We start from the raw sequence: 18,861 nt of genomic DNA, 5'->3' as shown, positions 1-18,861 counted from the left end.
TCTTCATTTAATTCATTTTACTCAGTTCCTTTTTTATTTTTGACTGTCCCATCCTCAACCCCCGCTCCTGATCTCTTTCCACACTCCCCATAAGCTGTTTTCTCCCACTTCCTGCCCTCTCTATCCCCTACCAGCCTCTACCCTGCCGCACCATGCTGTACCCTCCGCTCTACCCTATTCTTGTTCCCTTTCCTCATTGTCCTAGCTCAGCCCTGTCCAGTTATTTTCCACCCTCTAACCCTGCTTGATTTGAAGACTGCATCGAGTCTTGACTTCCTACGTGCAATGCCAAAGGAGATCAACCAGTATTAAAAAGAAAGACTTGCATTTATATAGTGCTTTTCACGACCCCAGGACATCCCAAAGCCCTTTACAGCCAATGCAGTATTTTTGAAGTGTAGTCGCTGTTGTATTATAGGAAATGCAGCAGCCAATTTGCACACAGCAAGTTCCTACAAACAGCAATGTGATAATGACCAGATAATCTGTTTTTTTAGTAATGTTGGTTGAGGGATAAATATTGGCCAGGACACCAGGGATAACTCCCCTGCTCTTCTTCAGAATAGTGCCATGGGACCTTTTATGTCCACCTTGAGAGGGCAGATGGGGCCTTGGTTAAGCATCTCTATCTGAAAGACAACATCTCCCTCAGTACTACACTGGGGTATCAGACTAGATTTTGTGCTTATGTCTCTGGAGTGGGACTTGAACCCATAATCTCCTGACATCAGGGGCAAGAGTGCTACCAACTGAACCATGGCTGATTATTTGAAAAAGGAAGACAATCTTACAAGATACATACTCCATCTTTTGTGTCACTTCATTTCCCTCTGACACTTTACCCAATATACGGATGAGATAAATATGAAATGGGAATATAAAAGAGAAACAGTATGAGAAGGAAAAAAATGAAAAAGAAATCTGAGTAGGACAATAAATTACGATGAAAACAAACATGACACTTGTTCTGCTACTCTACTGTGAGAGGTGAAAGGTTACAAATTGGACTTGTTCATATTTTGCACATTCAACAATTCTCTTAAGCCTGCTCCCATGTGATGTCAGTGTTCTAGTGGGTCTACAGGTTCACACTGCGGAATATCAGTATTTTTTTTCTGTACTAAGGTGGTATGAAATGTTTCTGCAGACAAAATAGGAATGGTAAGTGGCAGAATGCAGAGTTTGGGAATTCAGTACAGTGGCTCCCTCTAGGGGTGAATGAACCACTCTGTATGTCAATTGAAGTTGGCACTGTCTTTTTCTTGAGGTAAAAATAGCACCCTTCCATGGAGGACAGATTAATTCATTGATGTGAAGAATAAAATGTAGATGAAAAGTAATATCTAATCATTTGAACAACAGACAATTAGTAGGCATGTGAAACAAGCTGTTTTCAATTGTTTTTTGGTCCTACACAAGAGTTGAGCACCAGTAATACCCATTAAGATCAGGCCTCCCCTGTAAGGCTACCGTTCACACATACTGAACCTTTCACCTATGTGTAATACATACATCTCTGTCTGTTCTTGCTTTTGTTTCATTCCTGATGGACTAGTAATCCAGAGGTCTGGAATAATAATCTGGAGTCATGAGTCCAAATCCTGGCACGGCAGCTGGGGAGTTTAAATTCAATTAATTAAATAAAATCTGGAATTAAAAAGAACTAGTATCAGTAATGGTGGCCATGAAATTACCAGATTATCGTAAAAACCCATCCGGTTCACTAATGCCCTTTAGGGAAGGAAACCTGCCGTCTTTACCCGGTCTGGCCTATATGTGACTCCAGACCCACAGCAATGTGGTTGATTCTTAATCGCCCTCTGAAATGGCCTAGTAAGCCACTCAGTTGTACAATCTCGCTACAGAAAGTCACAATAAGAATAAAACCGGATGGACCACCCGGCATTGGGCCACTAGGCACTGGACACGACAAAGGCAAACCAAGCCCTGTCGACCCTGCAAAGTCCTCCTCACTAACATCTGGGGACTTGTGCCAAAATTGGGAGAGCTGTCAGCCTGACATAGCCATACTCACAGAATCATACCTTTCAGCCAACGTCCCAGACTCTTGCATCACCATCCCAGGGTATGTCCAGTTCCACTGGCAGGACAAATCTCAAGAGGTACAGTAGTATACAGTCAAGAGGGAGTGGCCCTGGACATCCTCTTCACTGACTTGGGACCCCATGAAATCTCATGGCATCAGGTCAAATACAGGCAAGGAAACCTCCTGCTGATTACCAACTACCGCCCTCCCTCAGCTGACGAATCAGTCCTTCTCCATGTTGAGCACCACTTGGAGGAAGCACTGAGGGTAGCACGGGCACAGGCTGTACTCTGGGTGGGGGACTTCAATGTCCATCACCAAGAGTGGCTCGATAGCACAACTACTGACCGAGTCCTGAAGGATATAGCTGCCAGACTGGACCTGCGGCAGGTAGTGAGCGAACCAACTCGAGGGAAAAGCCGACGTGAACTCATCCTCACCAATCTACCTGTCGCAAATGCATCTGTCCATGACAGTATTGGTAGGAGTGACCACCGCACAGTCATTGTGGAGACAAAGTTCCATCTTCACACTGAGGACACTATTCAATGTGATGTGTGGCACGACCACTGTGCTAAATGGGATAGTTTCAAAACAGATCTAGCAGGTCAAAACTGGGCATCCATGAGGCGCTGTGGGCCATCAGCAGCAGCAGCAGAATTGTATTCCAGCACAACTCTCCAGTGGCTGGAGTCATACCTAGCACAAAGGAAGAGGGTAGTGGTTGTTAGAGGCCAATCATCTCAGCCCCAGGACATTGCTGCAGGAGTTCCTCAGGGCAGTGTGCGAGGCTCAACCATCTTCAGCTGCTTCATCAATGACCTTCCCTCCATCATAAGGTCAGAAATGGGGATGTTCACTGATGATTGCACAGTGTTCAATTCCATTTGCAACCCCTCAGATAATGAAGCAGTCCGTTCCCGCATGCAGCAAGACCTGGACAACATCCAGGCTTGGGCTGATAAGTGGCAAGTAATATTCACACCAGACAAGTGCCAGGCCATGACCATCTCCAACAAGAGAGAGTCTAACCATCTCCCATTGACATTCAACGGCATTACCATCACTGAATCCCCCACCATCAACATCCTGGGGGTCACCATTGACCAGAAACTTAACTGGACCAGCCACATGCTATAGACAGAACTAAGCGATTCCACAACCAACGGATCAGATCAAAGCTCTGCAGTCCTGCCACATCCAGTCGTGAATGGTGGTGGACAGTTAAACAACTAACTGGAGGAGGAGGCTCTGTAAACATCCCCATCTTCAATGATGGCAGAGTCCAGAACGTGAGTGCAAAAGACAAGGCTGAAGCATTTGAAACCATCTTCAGCCAGAAGTGCCAAGTGGATGATCCATCTCGGTCTCCTCCCGAGATCCCCACCATCACAGAAGCCCGTCTTCAGCCAATTCAATTCACTTCATGTGATATCAAGAAATGGCATAGTGCACTGGATACAGCAAAGGCTATGGGCCCCGACAAAATCTCGGCTATAGTGCTGAAGACTTGTACTCCAGAACCAGCTGCGCCTCTAGCCGAACTGTTCCAGTACAGCTACAACACTGGCATCTACCCAACAATGTGGAAAATTGCCCAGGTATGTCCTGTCCACAAAAAGCAGGACAAATCCAATCCAGCCAATCACCACCCCATCAGCCTACTCTCAATCATCAGCAAAGTGATGGAAGGTGTCGTCGACAGTGCTATCAAGCGGCACTTACTCACCAATAACCTGCTCACCGATGCTCAGTTTGGGTTCCGCCAGGACCACTCGGCTCCAGACCTCATTACAGCCTTGGTCCAAACATGGACAAAAGAGCTGAATTCCAGAGGTGAGGTGAGAGTGACTGCCCTTGACATCAAGGCAGCATTTGACCGAGTGTGGCACCAGGGAGCCCTAGTAAAATTGAAGTCAATGGGAATCAGGGGGAAAACTCTCCAGTGGCTGGAGTCATACCTAGCACAAAGGAAGATTGTAATGGTTGTTGGAGGCCAATCATCTCAGCCCCAGGACATTGCTGCAGGAGTTCCTCAGGGCAGTGTCCTAGGCCCAACCATCTTCAGCTGCTTCATCAATGACCTTCCCTCCATCATAAGGTCAGAAATGGGGATGTTCGCTGATGATTGCACAGTGTTCAGTTCCATTAATAACCCCTCAAATAATGAAGCAGTCTGTGCCCGCATGCAGCATGACCTGGACAACATCCAGGCTTGGGCTGATAACTGGCAGGTAACATTTGCACCAGACAAGTGCCAGGCCATGACCATCTCCAACAAGAGAGAGTCTAACCACCTCCCCTTGACATTCAACGGCATTACCATTGCCAAATCCCCCACCATCAACATCCTGGGGGTCACCATTGACCAGAAACTTAACTGGACCAGCCACATAACTACTGTGGCTACAAGAGCAGGTCAGAGGCTGGGTATTCTGTGGCGAGTGACTCACTTCCTGACTCACCAAAAATTTTCCACTATCTACAAGGCACAAGTCAGGAGTGTGATGGAATATTCTCCACTTGTTGGAGCTGCACTCATCCAGGCAACACTCAAGAAGCTCAACATCATCCAGGACAAAGCAGCCCGCTTGATTGGTACCCCATCCACCACCCTAAACATTCACTCCCTTCACCACCGGCGCACAGTGGCTGCAGTGTGTACCATCCACAGGATGCACTGCAGCAACTCGCCAAGGCTTCTTCAACAGCACCTCCCAAACCCGCGACCTCTACCACCTCGAAGGATAAGGGCAGCAGGCACATGGGAACAACACCACCTGCACGTTCCCCTCCAAGTCACACACCATCCCAACTTGGAAATATATTGCTGTTCCTTCATCGTCGCTGGGTTAAAATCCTGGAACTCCCTTCCTTACAGCACTGTGGGAGAACCTTCACCACACGGACTGCAGCGGTTCAAGAAGGCGGCTCACCACCACCTTCAAAGGGCAATTAGGGATGGGCAATAAATGCCGGCCTCACCAGCCACATCCCATGAACAAATTTTTTTTTTTAATTCTCATTTTGTTATGCCTATATTTTGGGGCTATAATGCCTGGCTTTTTAAAAGAAGAAAATGCTGGAAACACCCAGCAGCTCAGGCAGCATCTGTGGAGAGAGAAACAGAGTTAATGTTTCAGGTTGATGACCTTTCATCAGAACTGTTTAGTTTTTCCTTCCTCTCTCTTGAGCCAGCTGCTAGCAGGTATATGTGAGCGATCCAGAATGGCGCCTGCTCTGATGTTTTCCTAACTTTCTATTGAACAAACTTTTCACTGGAATACTTCAATCGTTAGATTTTTTAAAAAAGCATAAACAAACTCGGTGAAGAGTTTTCACATCATCTATTTAGTTTGGTCAGGCTAAAGACTCAAAAAGACATTGTGACATCACAAGGATTTGTTCTAATTTGTAGCTGTTTTAATTTTATTTGAACATTATGGTCAAGTTGATAACGATACCCAAGTGTCTGAAATGGCTGAATATTTGACTTCAACAACAACAACTTGCATTTATATAGCACCTTTAATGTAGTAAAACGTCCCAAGGTGCTTCACAGGAGCATGTGAGGAAAACATGGATAATTTGTGCCCAGACTCTTGCCAGTTGCAGAGAGTTAGAGAATGTAACTAATAAAAGACCAGAGTGCATTGAGAGTTCTTGTGGCTGGCTGAACAAGCTCTACTTATCTGTTCTCCCCAGTCAGTACCAGAAGTAAAAAGCTTCAGGTTACAGTACATTTAAAATAAATAAATTTGGTGAAACTTTCCCATAAATCGTGTTGTTGCTGCCTCAGGATAAATTACATGCATATCTGTTGAGGAACAAATTTGTTCTTTTCTAACCAGTGTCGGCATGCGTGCTACATGACATTGTAATGATATAGCCAGCTAGCAATGGAGAATTTGCTCTGTTTTGGTGTGAATGATGTAATTGTGGGATGGGAATACAGCTGTCAGGCTCATTGCTATATTATAAAGTTAAATGCTTTATATCCAAATTTATAACCATTAAAATTAGAACAGACCCCTAGAAGAGTCTGAGGGATTCTTGTTTTTCAGGGACAGAAACCTACTTAAATTTTTTGTAGGCCACCTGACTACTATTATGCAGGCACAAACTTTTATTGCCTTGGTTGACCTCTTTGGGGAAAGAAAGAAAGCATTTATATCGCACTTTTCACAACCTTGGGATGTCCCAAAGCACTTTACAGCCAATGAAGTACATTTGAAGTGTAGTCAGTGTTGTAATGTAGAAAGTGCAGCAGCCAATTTGCACACAGCGAGGTCCCACAATGAAAATTAATAACCAGATCATCTGTTTTAGCTGTTGGTTGAGGGATAAATGTTGGCCTGGACATTGGGAGAGCTTCCCAGCTCTTCTTTGAACAGTGCCGCAGGATCTTTTACGTCCGCCTGAGAGGGCATATGGGGCCTCAGTTTAACGTCTCGTCCAGTACTACACTGGAGTATCAGCCGAGATTATGTGCTCAATTCTCTGGAGTGGGACTTGAACCCACAACCTTCTGACTCAGAGGCGAAACTGTTACCACTGAGCCAAAGCTGAGAAAAAAAAGCTTCAAAGCTAAGGAAATTGGCCTGTCTCTCTTCGACCCAGTCTGCCCATCTCCTGCCCAGCTTGTCCCTCCCCCATCCTGTCCTCCTTGTTCCTGCCCAGTCTGCTTCTCTGTGGAGTAATACCAATTCTAGTGGTAGAATGTAGAAATTAGCCTATTAGCTATTTACAGCCAGGCTGGAAATCAAATATCTTTGCAGTCAAGAAAAGTATATCCCATTGACTAATGTTATCAAGTAAAAGACTTCATTATAGATGAATTACAACTCTCTCTTGTTTAATTGCAGGTTTTGGGCACTCCAACAGAGGAAACCTGGTCTGGAGTTCACTCTTTACCATATTTCAAACCAGGTAATCTCACTGGAATTTATATTGCAATGAAAAATGTATTGGTGATTTAAAAAAACAATCCATGGTGTGAATAGCTGCCCAGTTTTGCAAGCCTATTAAATGTTTTAATGGCATGCATTGTACGAGTTTAATTATTAACTTAGAAAAGAGAATGGCAAAAGTTTACAGCACACCAGCAAGCATTTGTGAAGGGAAAACATTACGGTGATGTAGCCACCATCAGAACTGAAAACGAGAGAGGGGAGAGAATCAATAGATAAGCTAGTTATAGACAGGGAGCTAATGAGTTGCAAAGTGCTTAACAGAAAATGGTTAGATGATCATCAGTGAAGTGATGAAACACTTGCATTTATATAGCGCCTTTAACAAATAAAAATGTTCCAAGGCGCTTCTCAGAGGTGTAATCAGACAAAAATGGTTGCCGAACCAAAGAAGGAGCTATCAGATGAGGTGACTAAAAGCTTGGTCAAAGAGGTGGGTGTTAAGGAGACTCTTGGAGGAGAGATTTAGGGAGGGAATTTAAGAGTGAAGGTTTGGCTGCCAGTGGTGAAGTGAAAGGAGTGGAGTTGCACAAGAGGCCAGAGTTGGAGGAATACAGTGTTCTCTGAAGGTTGTAGGGCTGTAGGACGTATGAAAAAGATAGGGAGGGCTGAAGTCATGAAGTGATTTCAACACAAAGATGAGAATTTTAAATTTGAGGAATTGGGGTGATGGGTGAGCAACATAGTGCAGGATAGGATGTGTGCAGAGTTTTGGAAGAGATGAAGTTTATGGAGGGTGGAAGATGGGAAGCCGGCCAGGAGAGCATAGAATAGTCGAGTCAGGAAGTGACAATGGCATGGATGAGGGTTTCAGCAGTTGAGCTGAGACAGGAGGAGAGGCAGTTTGTTTATTTACAGAAGTGGAAGTAGGTGGTCTTTGTGATGTGTCGGATATGGGGTCAGATGCTCAGCATGGATTCAAATCGGATATTGAGGTTGCAAACAGTCTGGTTCAGCCTGAGACAGTGGCCAGAGAGGGGGATGGAATTGGTGCCGAGTTTGTGGCGAGGGCCGAAGATGATGGCCTTGGTTTTCCCAATGTTTAACGAGGAAATTGTGGCTCATTCAAGACTGAATATTGGACAAGCAGTCTGACAACACAGAAGCAGTGGAGAGGTCGAGTGTGGTGGTGGACAGTTAGAGCTGGGTGTCATCACCGTACATGCGAAACCTGAGCCCATGTCTTCGGATGATGTCGCCAAGGGGCAGCATGTAGATGAGGAAGAAGAGGGGCTAAGGACAGATCCCTGGGAGGGCCCCAGATGTAACGGGGTGGGAAGATAAGCCATCGCTGGAGATATCTGGCTACAATTTGAAAGGTAGGAGTGGAACCATGATAGGGCTGGTGCACTGATAACAGTTGGAGGAGGATGCTGTGGTCGACCGTGTCAAAAATGATGGTGCGTCACAGTCACAGAGGAATGTCATTTGTGACTCTTTTTAGGGCCATTTAAGTGCTGTGGCAGGGGCAGAAACCGGATTGGAGAGTTTGCAACGTGGAGTTGTGGGAAAGATGGGCACAGATCAAAAATACACATAGATAGTTCAGATGGTGAAACAAAAATGGGGGAAATGGAAGAGGAAAACCCTGCAAATGCATGGTGGGTCCACCAGCCCCAAGAAGAGCGAGTGAGCGGTTAGGATGTGGAATGCGCTGCCCGAGGGGGTGGTGGAGGCAGATTCAATTATAGCTTTCAAAAGGGAACTGGATAAGTACTTGAAAGGAAAAAATTTGCAGGGCTGCGGGGATAGGGTGGGGGAGTGGGACTAGCTGGATTGCTCCTGCATAGAGCTGGCGCGGACTCAATGGGCCGAATGGCCTCCTTCCGTGCTGTAACCTTTCTATGATTCTGCTAAGGGCACAGATGCTCCTTCCCCGCCAAGACTGTGTCCTGTTGAAGGATCTACACCATATATGCCAGCCCATCTGCCCCTCCCCCAGGACACGGACAGACCCACCCCACGTCACCAGCTCCCCCTGTCGGGAATAATATGAGGTCACGTTCAGACCAGATGGCAGCAGAGAGCCCCAAAAGAAAAACAGGATAATGTTCTTGAAGCTTACATTGTGCCTGCTCGGAACAGTGCAGGCCCGCCAAAGGTGGAGATGTCAGAGTGGGAATAGAAAGGGTAGTTAAGTGGTGAGTCACAGGGAGGTCAAGGTTATACTTCTGGACAGAACACAGCTTTTCCGGTTAGTGACGTGACAGCCTGGTGATATTTTAGATCCAGAGTAATATGAACTGATGTTACATCACATAATCCAGTGTGCATCATGACTTCATAATGGACATTAGATTGGCAGATAATATGCTGGCAGTAGGTGTGTGTGTGGGTGTGGGTGTGTGTGTGTGTGTGTGTGTGTGCGTGCGTGCGCGCGTGTGTGCGTGTGTGTGCGCGCGCACGCAAGTTATGTGGCACTTCGGCTTCCACCAAACCACAAGCACCGCCCTGAAAATACAAACACAAACACATACAAATCTATTCATACACAGCGATGTTCTGATTTTCACAGTCAACCAGAACACCTGGTTGTGAGTGGCTAGTATAACATGGGTGGCATAACTGAGGTGAAATCATTCAATGCATCTAAAGATTAGAAATTGTACAGGTGGGCAATATATAAGCAGGCCACAAGCAACTGGAACTAACTTCAACTGTTTTTTCAAGCAGCACAATCTGAATTAAAGCATCTCCTGCTGACTAAAACTGATTAGAAAAGTGCACTGTCCCAATCTCAAGCTGGCTAAATCAAGTCCTCTCACGAAGGAATCAAATTTAAACCGATGACAGACCTCATTATTACAACACGTGCCTAGTTGCTTACTGTTATTAGATCCCCTGTGAATTACTTTCTATATGCGTAAGTATAATGTACTGAATATCAGTATTAAATGATGCCGAAATGAATTTAAATCTTTGATGGTCAGTCAAACAATCCATGGGAAAATTATTAACTGTGCTACAGCAGAAGAGAGAAAAATTCTTAATCAACATTTTAAGCGAGGGTATTACAGTTGTATTTACAAAATTGAACCTTGCACTGTGTCAAAATTTCTGTTCTTTAAGTTTATGGTAGTATCTTTTAATAATCATTCTTTAGAATATACATAATTTGTTACATGTCATGTGGAAACTATATATTTAGTGTATTGACCTAAATTGAACAGCAGGTGGCAAAAGATACCATAAAATTTCATAGCTTGAAACTTGATGTAACATCATGATTTCCCAGTTTGATTGCTGAATATTCTCAGTAATGTAGTTTTGTCATTAAATGAGCTGAAGATGAAAGTTACTTTGAATGTTGGACCTGTTTGTTCTATAGGTGCATTTGCAAATTAAAAACTTGCAATGAATTTTAAAAAGTGAAGTTTCTTGAATAAGTACTATGTACTTAGCGCAGTTGTTAAAGGCAATAGTCTCACTCTCTCATTCACTATCCTTCACATCCTAGGCATTCTGTCTGTTTATTACACATATCCCTCTTTTCCATTACTATTTACTTGCAGTCTTCTGCAGCTATTAGTAGGGATTCTTGGCTTTTGCCCAACTACTAGAAAAAAAATTGATATAGAATCATAGAAAATTTACTGCACAGAGGAAGCCCATTCAGCCCACTGTGTCCACACCGGCCGAAAATGAGCCACCCAGCCTAATTCCACTTTCCAGCACTTGGTCCATAGCCTTGTAGGTTACGGCACCTCAGGTGCATGTCCAGGTACTTTTTAAATTAGTTGAGGGTTTCTGCCTCTACCACTCTTTCAGGCAGTGAGCTCCAGACCTCTACTACCCTCTGGGTGAAAAGTTTTTCCTCAGCTCCCCTCTAATCCTTCTACCAATCACTTCAAATCTATGCCCCCTGGTTATTGACCTCTCTGCTAAGGGAAATAGGTCCTTCCTATCCACTCTATCTAGGCCCCTCATAATTTTGTATGCAATATGTCATAATTAACTTAACATAAAGAAAAGCAAGAGCTTGCATTTATGTAGCACCTTTCACGACCTCAGGATGACCTAACGCATTTGTTGTAATGTAGGGAAATGTGGCAGCCAATTTATACACAGCCAAGTCTCACAAATAGGAGTGAGATAAATGACCAGAAAATCTGTTTGTGCTGTTCATTAAGGGATAAATATTGGCCAGGACACCGGGAGAACTCCCCTCCTCTTCTTAGAGTAGCACCATGGGATCTTTTACGTTCACCTCAGAGGTCAGACTGGGCCGAAGTTTAACATCTCATCCAAAGAACAGCAGCTCTGACAGTGCAGTACTGTCAGACTACTGTCAGCCGAGATGTGTTCAAGTTTCTGGAGTGGAGCTTGAACCCACGACCTTCTAACTCAGAGGTGAGAGTTCAACCACAGAGTCGAGGCTGACACTCGAAGGCATGGATGAAGCAAAACGCCATTTAGTTCATCAAGTCTGGTCCTTGAACACATCATATACAATCTACCCTATCATGGACTCCATCCTACCAATTTAATATCCTGAGTGAATAGACAACAGTATGCTACTGTCTCCTGTTACCTACAATCTAAACTTAATGCTTTGCAGTTCAGATGAGATTCAGAATATGGGTTCAACATTAACTGCATAATTTTTTTTTATTCATTCATGGGATTTGGGCATCACTGGCAAGGCCAGATTTATTGCCCATCCCTAATTGCCCTTGAGAAGGTGGTGGTGAGCCACCCTCTTGAACCCCTGCAGTCCGTGTGGTGAAGGTTCTCCCACAGTGCTGTTAGGTAGGGAGTTCCAGGATTTTGACCCAGCGACGATGAAGGAATGGCGATATATTTCCAAGTTGGGATGGTGTGTGACTTGGAGGAGAACGTGCAGGTGGTATTGTTCCCATTGTGCCTGCTGCCCTTTTCCTTCTAGGTGGTAGAGGTCACGGGTTTTGGAGGTGCTATCGAAGAAGCCTTGGCGAGTTGCTGCAGTGCATCCTGTAGATGATACACACTGCAGCCACGGTGCGCTGGTGGTGAAGGGAGTGAATGTTTAGGGTGTCGGATGGGGTGCCAATCAAGCGGGCTGCTTTGTCCTGGATGGTGTTGAGCTTCTTGAGTGTTGTTGGAGCTGCACTCATCCAGGCAAGTGGAGTGTATTCCATCACACTCCTGACTTGTGCCTTGTAGATGGTGGAAAGGTTTTGGTGAGTCAGGAGGTGAGTCACTCGCCACAGAACACCCAGCCTCTGACCTGCTCTTGTAGCCACAGTATTTATATAGCTGGTCCAGTTAAGTTTCTGGTCAATGGTGACCCCCAGGATGTTGATGGTGGGGGATTCGGCGATGGTAATGCTGTTGAATGTTAAGGGGAGGTGGTTAGACTCTCTCTTGTTGGAGATGGTCATTGCCTGGCACTTGTCTGGCACGAATGTTACTTGCCATTTATCAGCCCAAGCCTGGATGTTGTCCAGGTCTTGCTGCATGCGGGCTCGGACGGCTTCATTATCTGAGGGGTTGCGAATGGAACTGGACATTGTGCAATCGTCAGCGAACATCCCCATTTCTGACCTTATGATGGAGGGAAGGTCATTGATGAAGCAGCTGAAGATGGTTGGGCCAAGGACACTGCCCTGAGGAACTCCTGCAGCAATTCTAAGCCTGATCGCACTGCTATCTTCATGATACAATGCATACATTTGTTCATGTGGTTTCTGCAACGAAACATTCTTATCCATCAGTTATCTGTGCATGGTCGAGAAAAGTCATCATAAATCAGAGTGCATTTGAAGACTTTCAGTGATGGGCATAGAACGCCAACCTGTTAACTGGGCTGTGGTTGCAGCTCAATCTGACATAATTAGCCTAACAAACTCTCTAAACAAATGGAGTACTCACTTGGGGGGAGCCTGGGCAAACAGAGCATTACACAAGGTGCAAAGGGTGACTTCAGCTCCAAGCAGTTTTGTTTAGTTAGTGTTGGCCAATTTTAAGGGTCAAGTACATAGAGGTGCCATGAAGTGATTCATTATCAATGCGACTTTGGTCTGCTATACTGACATGCAGGATGGGGCTCACCAGCAATTTTGTTGTATCCTCAAATTCTGCTACATTTCAATTCTGCTTTCTGCAGATCCATGTTGCTGCTCTGTCTGCTCTCACCCACTTGATTGGAGGGGAGGAGGAGGGGGCAATGGAAAAATACCCTTTGAGGTCTCAGGTTATGAAAGGCACCTGGAACATATGCGTTTTGTTCAACTTATTTCCTCATGGGACATCAATTTGGTTCTGACCAACTTAATGTAATGGCTCTTTGAACACATGATTTCCTCTAAATCTTACTTTCTTTTGCTCCAGAGAGTTACTTGCAAAATGGTTAGTGAATTGCACACATTGTTGGTTGACTGACCTCATCTTGTTTGGATGTCTCAACCCTCATCCTTGCTTTTTGTCCAAGATTGTTTCTGAGTTTGGCTTGTCTCAGGGAGTCACAGTGCCAAAGTTTTATCTTCTACTTTATGTTAGCTACATTGAAGAGAAATATCATTTAGTTGTGCGTAGGGATTTAACCTTTATGTAGATGAGATCAGAGTTTTGCTTATTTAGGCAGTTGCTTGTTTCTTTTTGTGATCAAGTCTTTAAGTGAACACATTATTAAATAGATGTTAGCAAATTGCGTACTGGAGTCCATCACCTTATGTTGCTCCTAATTGAGCCAGGACCCACTAGATAAAATGAGAGCCCATTCTACTTTTCAGTGTCTATTTCTTGTACCAAGATATAGTGGATTTCTCTTGAGGTTATCTGCAAATCATTGAATTGATTGACAGTTCAGGGAACATAGGAACAGGAGTAGGCCATTCAGCCCCTCGTGCCTGCTCTGCCATTTGATAAGATCATGGCTGATCTGTGATCTAGCTCCATATACCTGCCTTTGGCCTATATCCCATAATACCTTTGGTTGCCAAAAAGCTATCTATCTCAGATTTAAATTTAGCAATTGAGCTAGTATCAATTGCCATTTGCGGAAGAGAGTTCCAAACTTCTACCACCCTTTGTGTGTAGAAATGTTTTCTAATCTCACTCCTGAAAGGTGTGGCTCTAATTTTTCGACTGTGCCCCCTACTCCTAGAATCCCCAACCAGCGGAAATAGTTTCTCTCTATCCACCCTATCTGTTCCCCTTAATATCTTATAATCTGCGATCAGATCGCCCCTTAACCTTCTAAACTCTAGAGAATACAACCCCAATTTGTGTAATCTCGCCTCATAACTTAACCCTTGAAGTCCGGGTATCATTCTAGTAAACCTACGCTGCACTCCCTCCAAGGCCAATATGTCCTTCCGAAGGTGCAGTGCTCAGAACTGCTCACAGTACTCCAGGTGCGGTCTAACCAGGATTTTGTATAGCTGCAGCATAACTTCTGCCCCCTTGTACTCCAGTCCTCTAGATATAAAGGCCAGAAGCAAGCTCTTGGATGCTCCTGGCCTGAAGATATAGGTCCTCACACTTTGGCTGTCTGTATTTGCAGGTTGAATGAATGAGGTAAAATGTAAGATTGCCTACATAGGTTAGTCTTCCATATTATCTGAAAGAAGTCCAACCTCTCCATAAAAAACTATCTTCCAGCCTACCCCTCATTTTTCTTTTTGACCTGGCATGGCTTGAAGAAGCTTTTGTTTACTGTTATGTTTCAGTGCTCTGCTGTTACTTAAGGTGCTTACACTGTTAATTCTGGGCAAAGAAGTAAAGCAACATCTCAGCATAAGGCCAGATATACAGCAGAGTGGAGAAGATCACCTAACCTGGATGCAAAAGTCTAAAGATACCAACGTGATTTATTTTGCTTGTGTTCACCCAGATTTCGGGTGTAAATCAGGCGAACCCAAACAAAAAAGTGGCCAGCATCTGTTGTGCCAGATTTGCGCCCATTTTGCAGATCACGTGAATTTCTGACTGTAGGAGAAATGGGGGCAGAAAGAGTCTGCCTGAAGTAGGATGGAACTTCATTTAAATATTTTAAATAAGGCTGGAAAGGACCTGTACCTAATTTCTTGAAGTTTGTGTGTGTGGGATAGTCGATGTTATTTATGTTCATGTATAAAGGATGTCCAGAATTGCTAGGGAGTCAGAATGAGAAGGAAGCCAATTTAAGAGCACTATAATATCGTTGTAAATGTTATTAGGCCACTTCTGCATTGTTTTTCTTGATTTTCTTCTGCTGCCATTTTGAAAAACCTTTTGTGGCAATTGCTGTGCTGCTTTTTTATCCCAACTCCATTAGTGCCACGAATGGGATTCCCAATGGGAATCCTCCTATTTCACTTTTTTTGGAGGAAGAAATGGAAAATCAGCAGAGGGTTGCCATGTAGGTCAGGCTGTACCAGTAGTGTTCCTTGCTCACCTGCTGGTATACACACACACCTGCATCCCCACGTAAAGATGCATATACCTCACTTTGGCAAAGGACTATTGCATGAGTGAGGCTCTATTCCAGTGAATGCTGTGGCAGCAGACCTAATGGTGCAAATATGATATGCGAATATCATATCAAGGTAGATGATCAATTTCCGGATACCAAGGAAAACATATGGGTGGGAAAAAGATGATGGCAGTCTCTCAATATTAGGCACTAAGACCATGAATGAATAAGTGGTATTGCTATTAGGAGCAAATTGAAAACCTATTCAATTATTTTACCTCTGCCTTTGTGTGCTTCAAACCCACAATGTATTGCCCCAAACATAGCAGCTAAAAACAATCCCAATTTGAAAATTATACCACTAATTTGAAATGTGAAACTGGAGTAGAACACAAATAGTATTCCATATCTGTTTGTGTAGGATATAGACTTGGAACTTTTCTGGTTTATCCGACTGCATGTAGGGGACCTGGCCTTTATAGTGAAGGATCCGTTCAGCACCCATGGAGAGTTCTTGGCCTGGTGCAAGGCCTTTGTGCCACTAGCTGTGTGATTTCTTATGTTGAAGAATTCTAGTCCTTCCACTCTCCGTTCCACCTCTGGGTTTAGAACCTTTCTTTTATGGTACTGGCTGTAATGTGGCCCCTGAACACCACTTTTGTGTTTTCATACAGCAATGTCGGGAAGGTGTCAGAGCTTTCATCTCTGAGGTAAACTGGTCGAGTTGGATTACTATGGAGGAAATAAATTCTGGACCTGGGCCAGGTTGGACTTTTCTGGATTGTGACTTGTGTGGTTTGGAGTAAGGGGTGAAGGACACGACTTGCATCTGAGGTCAAGATTATGGACTGTTGTGGCTGCCTGTGATCTGTGCAGAATTTTTCGAGGCGTGGGGATAGAACACAGTTCAGATCTCCTTCCATTATAATCATGCCTTCCATGTAGGTTGTGAGCATTAGGAATACAGTTGTGGGTATTGTGGGACATCTATGTTTAGGGCATAGATAGTCAGCATTATGATCAGCTCCTCGGCCCAGGATGGCATTGTCATCTTTGGCTGGGATAGCCCGCCCAGAGTGAAGAGTAATTACTTGTAGCCAAAACTCTGATCTTGAAATAAAGTGGAACAGCCAAAGTTTGACGCGTGCAATTTTGTGTGAGCTTTGCACACCTTAAGAAAGCTGAGAGTGTGAAACTAGGAAATTATAGACCTATTAGTCTAACATCTGTTGTGGGGAAGTTATTGGAATCTATAATTAAGGACAGTGTGACTGAGCATTTAGAGAAATTTGAGCTGATTAGAGAGAGCCAACATGGATTTGTAAACGGTAGGTCATGTCTAACCAACCTAATTGAAATTTTTGAGAAAGTAACCAAAGTAGTAGACAGGGGAATGTCAATGGATGTAGTTTATATGGATTTCCAGAAGGCATTCGATAAGGTTCCACATAAGAGACTGTTAGCTAAAATTAAAGCTCATGGAATTGAAGGCAAATTATTGACCTGGTTAGGCAGTAGAAAACAAAGGGTAGGGATAATGGGTATGTACTCAAATTGGAAGGAAGTGACTAGTGGTGTCCCACAAGGATCTGTGCTGGGGCCTCAACTTTTCACTATATTTATTAATGACTTAGATAACACAATAGAGAGCCATATATCCAAGCTTGCCGATGACACAAAGGTTGGTGGTATAGTAAGTAGTGTAGACGGGAGCATAAAATTACAAAGTGATGTTGATAGATTAAGTGAGAGGGCAAAACTGTGGCAGATACATTTCAATGCAGGTAAGTGTGAGGTCATTCATGTTGGACCAAAAAAGGATATATCCGAGTATATTTTAAATGATGAAAAGCTAGAAACAGTGGAGGCCCAAAGAGATTTAGGGGTCCATGTACACAGATCACTAAAATGTAGTACTTAGGTACAAAAAACAATTTAAAAGGCTAATGGAATTTTTTTTATTCATTCATGGGATGTGGGCGTCGCTGGCGAGGCCAGCATTATTGCCCGTCCTTATTGCCCGAGATTATGTAAACTAGGCTTGTATTCCCTGGAATATAGAAGGTTAAGGGGTGACTTGATTGAGGGTTTTAGGACTTTGAACAGAATTGGTAAGGTAGATAGAGAGAAACTTTTTCCGCTGGTGGGGGAGTCTAGGACAAGGGGACATAACCTTAAAAATCAGAGCCAGGCCATTCAGGAGAGAAGTTAGGAAACACTTCTTCACGCAAAGGGTGGTAGAAGTATGGAACTCTCTCCCACAAAAAGCAGTAGGTGCCAGCTCAATTAATAATTTTAAATCTGAGATCGATAGATTTTTGCTAGCCAAGGGTATTAAGGGATGTCCAGCCAAGGCGGGTGGATGAAGTTAGGGTACAGATCAGCCATGATCTCAATGAATGGCAGAGCAGGCTCGAGGGGCCAAATAGCTTAGTCCTGTTCCAATGTTCTCTGGAAGTAAGGTAGGTTTCTTGAACAGAGGCTGCATTCAACCATTCTTTCTTCATATTTTAACTTCCTTTTAATTGAATGATTCAGTCCTTGGATGTTTCACTATTATTTTAGTGTTGGCCATATTGACGATTTGTTTGATTTATCATGATTGGTCTGGCTTGAGGGGACCCATGGTCTATGTTGTGGTTCTGGGTGCCAGATGTCTAAAGCCCAAGATGGTGGTGGGGAGGGGTTGGGGTGGGGGGTGGTGGTGGTGGTGGGGGGTGGGATGTACTTGGCTGTGGTCTCTTGGTGTAGGAGTTCTCAGTTTTGTCCATGCCCTGTCATTTCCCCTGTATTCTGCCAGCTGGGTTCCCTGATAACTTGTTAAGATGTCTCCCAGTGTAAACACATGTTAACCCATCCCAAGATCGTGTGTGTGATTAGATTCTTTTTTCCCTCTCCCCTTTTCCATGCCTATCTGTGGCCGCATTTCTGGCAAAAATTCCCTTTGAGTGCTGAGCAGGGGGTCAGCCAAATTTTTTATTCCTCTGTCCCTTTTTTCCAATCCATTTCATCTGGTGAGCTGAAGCATAAGTCCACAAGGAGGATCCCCCAGACATATTTTAGTTGCCATTTTCCACTATTATAGACCATTTTGAGCTATTACTTTGGTGGTTGAAATTTTAGGCGAAACATTGTCAACTGGTTGGAGTTAATTCCTCAAGCTTCTGCATGCCTTGTGTAGTCAAATTCATATTTTTCAGTTCAGAATTGAACCATGATCCATGTAGAAAATCACATATATTTGTATGGCGCTGAAAAAACAAAATAGAGCCTGTCCCACAATCAAGTCTATGAGTATACCGTATACAGCAGTGCCATTGATGTCAATGGTACTAAGTGGGCTTGTATGATATACGGCCTCTCTACAATATGTCAGCATGTCCACTCCTGTAAAATGAGCGGCTGCACAAGGAAGCCTCTTTGAGGCACTGGGCCCTACTTTTGATGTAAGAGTGTACCCAACTGATAAA

The 18,861-nt window shown here is 44.1% G+C and overlaps 1 protein-coding gene across 5 annotated transcripts in view; it reads left to right on the top strand.

The window, feature by feature from the left end:
* cdk14 (cyclin dependent kinase 14) overlaps positions 1-18,861 on the top strand; it is a 634,917-nt gene that overhangs the window by 409,590 nt on the left and 206,466 nt on the right. For all 5 annotated transcript variants that reach the window (XM_068006560.1, XM_068006534.1, XM_068006551.1 and 2 more), the window contains one exon: positions 6,913-6,976. In XM_068006560.1, coding sequence (XP_067862661.1) covers positions 6,913-6,976 — 64 coding nt within the window. The remainder of the gene's footprint in view (positions 1-6,912; positions 6,977-18,861) is intronic.

This window comes from Heptranchias perlo, chromosome 2 (genome assembly GCF_035084215.1).
Source record: "Heptranchias perlo isolate sHepPer1 chromosome 2, sHepPer1.hap1, whole genome shotgun sequence".
NCBI classification, from domain to species: Eukaryota; Metazoa; Chordata; class Chondrichthyes; order Hexanchiformes; family Hexanchidae; genus Heptranchias; species Heptranchias perlo.
Note: the sequence above shows the minus strand (reverse complement) of the source record. Positions and strands in the feature narration are given on the sequence as shown.